The sequence below is a fragment of the Cervus canadensis genome, chromosome 18 (genome assembly GCF_019320065.1).
Source record: "Cervus canadensis isolate Bull #8, Minnesota chromosome 18, ASM1932006v1, whole genome shotgun sequence".
NCBI lineage: Eukaryota > Metazoa > Chordata > Mammalia > Artiodactyla > Cervidae > Cervus > Cervus canadensis.
In genome coordinates this window covers 23,988,522-23,997,478 of record NC_057403.1, presented here as the reverse complement: position 1 = coordinate 23,997,478, position 8,957 = coordinate 23,988,522, and the positions used below count along the sequence as shown (strand labels likewise).

At 53.3% G+C, this 8,957-nt stretch overlaps 2 protein-coding genes across 3 annotated transcripts; both read right to left on the bottom strand.

Annotated features, from left to right (window-relative positions):
- Nucleotides 1-1,026: 1,026 nt before the first annotated feature.
- On the bottom strand, nucleotides 1,027-2,510 carry IFNL3 (interferon lambda 3). 2 transcript variants are annotated; one of them, XM_043437771.1, is made up of 5 exons: nucleotides 2,325-2,510; nucleotides 1,975-2,052; nucleotides 1,402-1,545; nucleotides 1,213-1,296; nucleotides 1,027-1,125 (listed from the first exon to the last, which is right to left on the bottom strand). In XM_043437771.1, the coding sequence occupies exons 1-5, from the start codon at nucleotides 2,508-2,510 to the stop codon at nucleotides 1,027-1,029; spliced, it is 591 nt and encodes a 196-aa protein (XP_043293706.1). The 2 variants fall into 2 exon arrangements, with proteins under 2 accessions (XP_043293706.1, XP_043293707.1); XM_043437772.1 differs by having other exon boundaries at nucleotides 1,027-1,122.
- Nucleotides 2,511-5,459: 2,949 nt separating this feature from the next.
- On the bottom strand, nucleotides 5,460-7,235 carry LOC122421279 (interferon lambda-4-like). Its single transcript, XM_043437144.1, has 6 exons — nucleotides 7,208-7,235; nucleotides 6,770-6,849; nucleotides 6,260-6,331; nucleotides 6,031-6,174; nucleotides 5,720-5,794; nucleotides 5,460-5,558 (listed from the first exon to the last, which is right to left on the bottom strand). Exons 1-6 carry the CDS (start codon nucleotides 7,233-7,235, stop codon nucleotides 5,460-5,462), a joined length of 498 nt encoding a protein of 165 aa, XP_043293079.1.
- Between the last annotated feature and the right edge of the window lie 1,722 nt (nucleotides 7,236-8,957).

Below are 8,957 nucleotides of genomic sequence, written 5' to 3'. Positions count from 1 at the left end.
TATCCATTCCAATAAGGCAAGAAAAGAAAATGAAAGACACATAGATCAGAAACAAAAATGATTTGTAGCCAACACAATTCTCTACATAGAGCAATGCTCACAGTGGAACTAAATAATTTTTGGTGATAACTTCCTCTGTGATATTTCTCCCAGCAAATCTCCAATCTGACAAGCCATCCCAGGTTCAGAACCACAGGTGGTTGAGGTGAATGAACCATGAACACAATTTCAACATATATCCTTAGACACACTCACAGATACAGACCGTAGGTCCATGATAGACATTGTCCCACCGATCTGACCCAGACCCAGACAGCTCTAGACACCTTATTTGTTAATGTAATGGCAGCTTGTGGTGCAATAAAATCTTCCCTTGTTGTGGTTGGAAAAATCCTTAGTGATTCTTTCACTCCTTGCTCATTCATTCATATTCTCTTTTAAAAAATTATTTACTTTTTTATTTTTGGCTGTGCTGGGTCTTTATTGTTGCACGCAGGAATTCTCCAGTTGCAGAAAAGAGGGGCTACACTTTGTTTCACTGCGTGGGCTTCTCATTGCAGTGGTCTCTCTATTGCTAGGCACAGGCCCTGCGTGCATGTACTTCAGTAGTTGCACCTTGAGGGCCTACAGCATGTGAGCATAACTCGTGGTTGTGTCCCACAGGCTTAGCTGCTCCATGGCATGTGGAATTCTCCCCAACCAGGAACTGAACCACATTCCCTGCACTAGCAGGCGAATTATTTTCCACTGTGCCACCAGGCAAGTCCCCGTTCTTTCATATTCTCTTCATTTCTCTCTTCCCATTCCCCCTGCCACATATGCAGTCACATATTCAGACACATATAAACAAGGTCAATGTTAGGAACAAATAGTTTATTTTTACATATTGTATAAAAAGTGCAAGAATAAATATAATTTAGGGGCTTCATAAAAAAATAGGATTCTAGAACCAATAATCTAGTGGAGGTAGTTGGTGCATAAAAAATATCTAAGAAGGAAGGATAGGTTGCAGGCGGGTCTCCAGGGTCAGACACACTGGTCTCCACTGGCAACACATTTCAGGTCCCGGGTGAGGAGGCGGAAGAGGTTGAACATCACAGAGGCTTCGAGGCAGTCCTGGGACTCCTGAGGGGAGAGAGGGATGGCTCAGTATCTCCCACGCCTGGGATCCCAGCTGCCCCAGACATCAGTTTGGCTTCTCTGCTCACTCACCTTCTTCTGGGCCTCCTGAAGCCGGTGCAGCCAGTGGTGGAGGTGGCCCCGGGGCCTGGGGCTTGCTGTGGGCTGAGCTGGGACCTGTGGGCAGAAGAGAGAGGGGTGAGGCTGTGAGGTGGAGCCGGGGACCGAGGGGGACATCCAGGTGGTCAGAACCCAGACCCGGCCCGGGGCCTCAGCACTCACACAGGCCTGGAGCTTGGAGTGGATGTACCGCAGCGTGAGAAGGGGCCGCTCCAAGCTGTGGTCCAGGGATGAGTTAGCCATGGCCTCCAGGACCGTCAGTGTCAGGGCCAGCTCTGCCTTCAGAGCCACGGGGCGCTCCCACACCTGAGGAGGAGACAGAAGACACTTGAGAGCTGCACGTGAGAGAGGGACAGGTGAGGGGACAGGTGAGGGGACAGGTGAGGGGACAGGTGAGGGGGACAGGTGAGGGGACAGGTGAGGGGACAGGTGGGGGGGACAGGTGAGGGGACAGGTGAGGGGACAGGTGAGGGGGACAGGTGAGGGGAAAGGTGAGGGGGACAGGTGAGGGGACAGGTGAGGGGACAGGGGAAGGGACAGGTGAGGGGACAGGGGAAGGGACAGGGGAAGGGACAGGGGAAGGGAAAGTCAGGGTCAGGTGAGAGACACAATCCGCGTGGTTGGCTGAGGGGAAGCGCAGGGGAGGACAGGGAGAGAAGGACACGTGAGAGGAGGGAGGGGCACCTGCAGAGCCAGAGCGGGTGAGGGCAGGTGGGCCTGACTCTCCCAACTCACCTGCAGGTGCTTCAGGTCCCGGGTCCTGGGGAACAGGCGGGCGCTGCAGTCCCAGTCCTTCTGCAGGAGTGAGTCCTCCTAGAGAGCAAGGGCAAGGTCAGATCACAGCGGGAGGGACAGAGGGGGGACCCCAGGGAGACCCGAGAATGGCCAACAGCAGAGGAGGGGAGGTGAACTTCCCAAAGGATGGTAGAGGCTCATCCAGGGCAGGACAGGCGATCGCCCACTGCGGGGAGCAGGGAGGCCAGCCCCGTGAAGGGAGGGCAGGCCCGCCTGCAGCCCAGGTCGTCTAGGAGCCCACAGGAGGGGGCTGGGGGCTCACCCACTGCAGGAGGGGTGGGGAGACTCACAAAGGCATCCTTGGCTGTCTTGAAGGCTTGCAGCTCTTGCGGGGACAGAGACTTGAACTCGGCCATGTGGCAGCCCCTGGCAGGAGGGACGGCCCTGGGGGCAGAGGGCACAGGAGCTGCCCCTGTCCTGCTCAGCGCCGCGGTCAGCAGCATCAGCACCAGCACCAGCGTGCAGCCCGGGGCCATGTCTGCTTCAGGAAGGATAGAGAGGTGAGGGGGGAGGGCATCAGGCAGGGAGGGTGCAGGCTGTGGGGAGGCGAGGGTCCCAGACAATGATGTGGGGGCTCACCCAGCTTCATTCCTGCTCTCTGGTCTCTGTCAGAATGGGGCATCAAGTGTCCACTCTGAGGCTGTTGCCTGGGATCTCAGTCTTGTCTGGCGTCTCTGACTTCAGCCTCCTCTTCTGGATCTCGGCTCGTTGCTCCGTTTGTGTCTCTGAACTTCCAGCTCCGTCTGGTCTGAGTTGTAATTGCTGCCTGAGCTCCATGGTGCAGCTTTTAGCCTGTGCAGCCGGGCAATCCCAGCTGATGTACGAAAAGTGAAAACAGGGCTACAGGCTAACACTGGGAAAGCCCAGAGCAGGGCGGAGCCAGTGAGCCAGGTGAGCAACTGAGAGAAAGAGAAACTGACGTTGACTTGTGCTCACCTCCGAGGAAGTGAGTAATGAAGACGAAATCAGGACTGGAGTAGCTTCAGCCCCACAAGGGCGGGTCTCCTGCAGAGACCAGGTTGATTTAGGATTGGGCGGGGAGGGGACAGAGGGATTTTCTTTTTTGCAGATGCCCCAGTGCAGGGAATAGAAGGAAAAGGCACTTGTAGAAGCTGTTACCTTGAACAACCTGGACCTTCCAAGAGGGAGGCTGTTCAGAGGATGAGAGGAGATCCAGGGGTGCTGTTGAGGGTGGGGAGAGGGGGTCAGAAAGGCAAAAACACTCTAGAACTAACAGAGGAGACCAGCTCCTCCCCACCTACTGATAGTGACAGAATGGGGGAGGGGTGGAGTCTGCACTAACCTGTTCTCTGATTGTCAGGCACAGAGTGACCCAGGAATAGGAGGATATGCTATGAAATTGGGATGTGACTAAGACTTCAGAGAAATCAGCTGGGTTTGAGAAGAATGCCTTCATTCACTAAGTAATTATTTACTCCCTACTTTGGGTGAGACCCTTTTTAAGGTGCCAAGAAAACAGTATTGAAAAAAATGAAAGACAATCCTTCATGAAGCTATTTACAAGAAAAAGGTACCAGAGAGTATGGGATGGGTGATTAGGCATGTGGGATGTATTATGTCAGATAACATCAGATAATGGAAAATGAAAGAAATGAACCAGGGTTGAGAGCAGAGTGGAAGGGAAAGTTTGCATTAAATAAGGTAATGAAATGACACTTGAGGGCAGACCTAAAGGAAGTGAGGGAGGGAGCTCTGTGGAGATCTGAGAGGGAGCCTTCTAAGAAAAGGGAACAGTCAGTGCAAAAGGAAAAGAGAGAGAACCTCCTCCTTTTGTGAGCCTGTCTATGTCTCTGCTGCAATATGGTCTTGAATACTCGTGATGCACCAAAGACATCCATGCTTACCTACATTTTAAATACAGAAGACACTGCAGGGACTCAGAGAGGTTAAGAAAGTTGTTCAAGGTCACACAGCAAAGAACTAGTGAGGGCAGGATATGAACTGAGTTTTGTCTAACAGCAGACAAGTAACTACTGCACTCAACAGCCCCAGTGTGGCTAAATCTGGATTTGGAGGGAATGGATTTCTCCAGCAGAAAGTGTGGAGTCCTGGAGAGGGTGGACCACAGTCCTCGTCTGGGAATATCTACGAGTTCCAGTGCATAATCATGTTTCCAAAGCAACCACAGGGATGTGCCTTGGACACCTACCAGTGTTCTGGTCGGTTTCTGTCAACTGCACGCACCCTATATCAGGGGAGAAGATATCCCCACAGCAGTGAATCATGAAAATTGACTGTTTATCTGAAAATTCCTAAATACTGTTTCTCTGAAAGGAAGTTCAGGGGAGTGGTTAGGGGCATTGGAGCTGGAGGTAAATATTCTGGGTTCAAACCTGGTTCTGATCACTAGCTATGTGACCTTGGGAAACAGTCTTTGCACTTGGCTACAATGGTTGCCCATCCACAGGTCAGGACAAATGAAAGAAGTACAGTTTTTGTGCATTTATGTGTGTGGTGATTTAATGGAGACCAGTTATTAAGGCCATTCTGTGACTTCAGCTGGAAGCTTCAGAAACATTATCTCAATGTATGTTACTCACTGCAAGAGAAGTGCAATAATGTCATGGCATAGATGAAAAAACAGAGGCTCAAAGAGAAGCAATTTGTCCAGACACACAACTATGAAGTCGCAAGGACAGAACCAAAACTCAAGTCACCTGATTTCCCTGTTTCAGCATTTTGTGATCAACAGCCCCCCTCACAATGATCACAGGAGAAACAACCAACAGAAATGCAAAAAATATTTAATAATTGGCAATAAATTAACAACAGAAGACAGAATAGCAAATACATACAGAAACTTCATCAATACAAAACACACAAGTTATGGAATTAAAAGAAAAAAAACAAAAACAAAAAACTGCTTCTCAGGACCTTTGGCCCCTTCACTACCCAGTCCATCCGGGAATGAGGCCTCCCCAGGGGGTAGCTCGAAAAGTCACAGATTCGTGGACTCTCAAGGTGACCACTGAAGGTTCAAAGCTGGAATTGGAACCTGTCATGGGACAGGGGTTCCTGTAACTACAGAAGTAGAAACCGTTCCAAGAATCACAGATTCATGGAATCTCAAGGCGACCACTGAAGGTTCAAAGCTGGAATTGGAACTTGTCACGGGACAGGGGTTCCTGTAACTACAGAAGTAGAAACCGGTCCATGGTCCGTGGTGGTGGTCAGCGACCAAGGCAGACACGGACTCCAGTCATTTCCTGGGAGGTTCTTAGGGCAACGCATCCCACGGGAATACCGCTGGTTTCAGGGAAATCCTCCGGTCTTTAGGGAAAGGGCGCCTCTGGCACCAGCGCAGGCGGCTGAGAGACCCCCTGGGTCAGTGAACCCTCGGAGGAGGGCGGCGCGCGCAGCCAGGCGCCCTGAGCGCTCCGGGTCCAGGCGGAGCGGCGGCGGCATCACAGACAAGGCCCCGAGTGCGCCACCAGCCGCAGGTCCCACGCGAGCAGGTGCAGGAGGTGGAAGATGACGGTGGCTTCGTGGCACCGAGGCGAGTCCTGCAGCCCGGGAAGGAGGCAGAGCGGGGCTGAGTCAGGAATCTCCTTCCCGAAAGATCCCCCGCTCTGGACCCTCAGGGCTCCAAGCCCGGCCCCCGCCCCGTCTCCACCTCCCGCGGTCCTCCCTGCGGTCCAGCCGCGCTCGCGCTGGCTCCACTCACAGCTCGGCGAGTCTTGGGACGCCTCCCGGGCCGCGGCGGGGACCTCCTCCAGGAGCCTGGCCGGGCCAGCTCGAGCTGGAGCGGGGAAGGAGGTCAGCGAAGGCGGTGGAGACCCGAGCCTCCCCTCCCCTCCCCGGTGACTCGGGCCCTCTCCCTTCCGGCGGCCGCAGAGCAAAGGCGGGAGGGTGCGAATCGTGTCCGTGCCCGCTTCCGGGCTCAGGGGGACAGCTTCGCAGTGCGGGTCGTGGCCCTGAGACCAGGGGCGCAGAGCGAGGCGGGAGCGGCGCGGGGCCGGGCCGCCGAGCACTCACGCAGGCCGCCACGTCCCGGCCCGCGGCCGCCAGCAGCTCCAGGGTCTGCCCGACGCCGGGGAAGAGCTCGGGGCTCGGCAGGCTGCTCAGCACGGCCTGGGCGTCGGCGAGGTCGCGGGCCACCCGACGGAGCATCGCACAGGACTGCGGGGAGCCGGCTGGAGTTAGACAGGGCGGCGCCCGAGCCGCCCCCCACCACACACACAACCCCGCCGGCCTCGGGCCTCACCGACGGCCGAGGAGGGTTCCTCTTCTGGCGGATCGAGCAGTTTTGGGGCCCCCAGCTCAGCGTCTCTTCTTCCTGCGGGACAAGAGCTGGGGTGATGCAGGGCCTCCTGGCCAGGGCCACTGGAGCACTGGGGACGTCGAGGATTCCTGGGCGTGGATCAGTGGGTCGGGACGGTGGTGTTTTTCGTGTCCCGCACCAGGCTGCGCTCTGATGAGTGAGCGGAGCTGTAATGCTCACGCCTTCCCGGTGCGGAGCCTGCGCCTCGACGTGGAGTTAAGTCCGCCTGGAGGGGGCGCCCCTCTGTGACCCTCACCAAGGCCGTATATGAGCCGACCACGGGACCCCCGGGAAGACGTCAGAGTCACAGTTGTGGACCCTGAAATCAGAGATGTGCCTGCTGGACGCTAGAACATGGGCGCCCCTCGGGCCAAAACCTGCTGTCTCTGAGCCTGGAGGGACCAGGGCTGGGCGAGGGGGGGGTGGGGGGCAGGGCCTCAGAGCATCACTCACATATCGGTCCCTCACTGCCTTAACAGCCAGCAGCGCCCAGGGGTCCAAGGAGCGATAATGTGAGAGGAGGCAGCGCCGGGCTCAGTCATGTGGGGTATGCCACCACACCCACAGTCTCCAAGACCCACAATCCCACGACCACTGCGACTGCGCCACTCTGCCCCATCTCTGCTCCTGCTGCAGGCGACGGATGTCAGGGAGCCCAAAGAGAAGGCCCTGAGTCCAAGCCCCTGCCTCTGGTTAGACTGGCACAAGGACGGACCCTCACAGCGTGGACGCTGATCACACCCAGGGGAAGAGGCAGGGAGGGTCCTGACAGCCCTCCTACCCTCAGCCTCTCTCCCCTCACTCCTCACCTGCACTGTGTCTTGGGTTCCTGGCACTGCAGCAGGGCCTGTCTTCCACTGGCCTCTGGGTGGTGTCCAGAGTGGTGCCCACCTGGGTCGGTGGTGCCTGCACCCTCCATGGTGGCTTTTAAGTGTTTTTAACTGAGACCAGTGAGCAACCGGGCTTCCCCGGTGCAGAGTAAGCTTTCCCAACGTCAGTGCTGGCCACTGGCTGGTGTGGGTGGACTTCTACCCCCCTGGGCCAGTGCCAGCGATGACTCTGCCTGACCCTCGCTCCCGAGCCAATTGCTACTGTTTGCTTTCTGGACTCTGTCTTTTCTGTATGTTGATCTTTCTTTTGCTCTCTAGCGATGAACTGAAAACACAGCTTTGCCTTCAGTTGGAAGCTGCAAGCTTGGCAGAGGTACCAATACAAGTGCCTGCCCTCCAGGAGCTCATACTAGGGTTTCTAATGCTTGCTCTTCCATCGCTCTCTTTTGTCATTACATCCTGTCTTCTTTCCCTGTCTTTTGCTTTCTCTTTCCTTGCACAAATATCCCTCCCTTCTGTTTTTCAGCTTTTTTACTCATCCAGGTCTTAGAAAAATTCTATCTTCCTTAGAGTATTATTTCCTGTGTGTGCATGTTAAGTTGTTTCAATCGTGTCTGACTCTTTGTGATTCCATGGACTGTAGTCCGCCAGGCTCCTCTGTCCGTGGGATTCTTCATTCAGGAAGTGCTCAGCATGTATCAGCTATAATTATTGTTAACAATGTTTGAGAAAAACATGTCTGCAATTCCAATTTTCAACAGCAAATGAAAATAGTTTTATAATTAGTAAATGAATAAATATCATTTAATAGCACTCTATTAAATGATATGTAGTCCTTTACCAACTACCAACTAACAGGCTTAGTTGCTCCACAGTATGTAGGATCTTCCCAGGCCAGGGATTGAACCCATGTCTCCTGCATTGGGAGGCGGATTCTTTACCACTGAACCACCAGGGAAGCCCCACATGTTTAGTTTTTTGAGAAATGACCAACCCTGTTTTCCAGAGGGGCTATACCATTTTGCATTTACACCAGCAATGAGTGATCAGTTTCCTGTATCCTCACTAGCATTTGATGTTGTCACTATTTTTTTAGGCATTCCGATAGCCGTATTATATTATCTCATTGTGGTTTTAATTTGCATCTCTCTAATGACCTGTCTCTTGAGAAACCTGTATGCAGGTCAAGAAGCAACAGTTAGAACTGGACATGGAACAACAAACTGGTTCCAAATAGGAAAAGGAGTATGTCAAGGCTGTATATTGTCACCCTGCTTATTTAACTTATATGCAGAGTACATCATGAGAAACACTGGGCTGGAAGAAGCACAAGCTGGAATCAAGATTGCCAGGAGAAATATCAATAACCTCAGATGTGCAGACGACACCACCCTTATGGCAGAAAGTGAAGAGGAACTAAAAAGCCTCTTGATGAAAGTGAAAGAGGAGAGTAAAAAAGTTGGCTTAAAGCTCAACATTCAGAAAACTAAGATCATGGCATCTGGTCCCATCACTTCATGGCAAATAGATGGGCAAACAGTGGGAACAGTGTCAGTTATTTTTTGGGGCTCCAAAATCACTGCAGATGGTGATTGCAGCCATGAAATTAAAAGACGCTTACTCCTTGGAAGGAAAGTTATGACAAACCTAGATAGCATTTTTAAAAGCAGAGACATTACTTTGCCAACACAGGTCTGTCTAGTCAAGGCTATGGTTTTTCCAGTAGTCATGCATGGATGTGAGAGTTGGACGGTGAAGAAAGCTGAGCGCCAAAGAATTGATGCTTTTGAACTGTGGTGTTGGAAAAGACT

Bases quoted from the DNA above. Each gene is read 5' to 3' on its own strand.
- IFNL3 (XM_043437771.1), bottom strand. From the start codon at position 2,510: ATGGCCCCGGGCTGCACGCTGGTGCTGGTGCTGATGCTGCTGACCGCG. The intron at 1,546-1,974 runs GTGAGTTGGGAG...TCTCCTCCTCAG, and splicing joins GGGACCTGAAGCACCTGCAG to GTGTGGGAGCGCCCCGTGGC. The intron at 1,297-1,401 runs GTGAGTGCTGAG...TTCTGCCCACAG, and splicing joins ACTCCAAGCTCCAGGCCTGT to GTCCCAGCTCAGCCCACAGC.
- LOC122421279 (XM_043437144.1), bottom strand. From the start codon at position 7,235: ATGGAGGGTGCAGGCACCACCGACCCAG. The intron at 6,332-6,769 runs GTGAGTGATGCT...CTTGTCCCGCAG, and splicing joins AGGCAGTGAGGGACCGATAT to GAAGAAGAGACGCTGAGCTG. The intron at 6,175-6,259 runs GTGAGGCCCGAG...GGCTCCCCGCAG, and splicing joins GGAACCCTCCTCGGCCGTCG to TCCTGTGCGATGCTCCGTCG.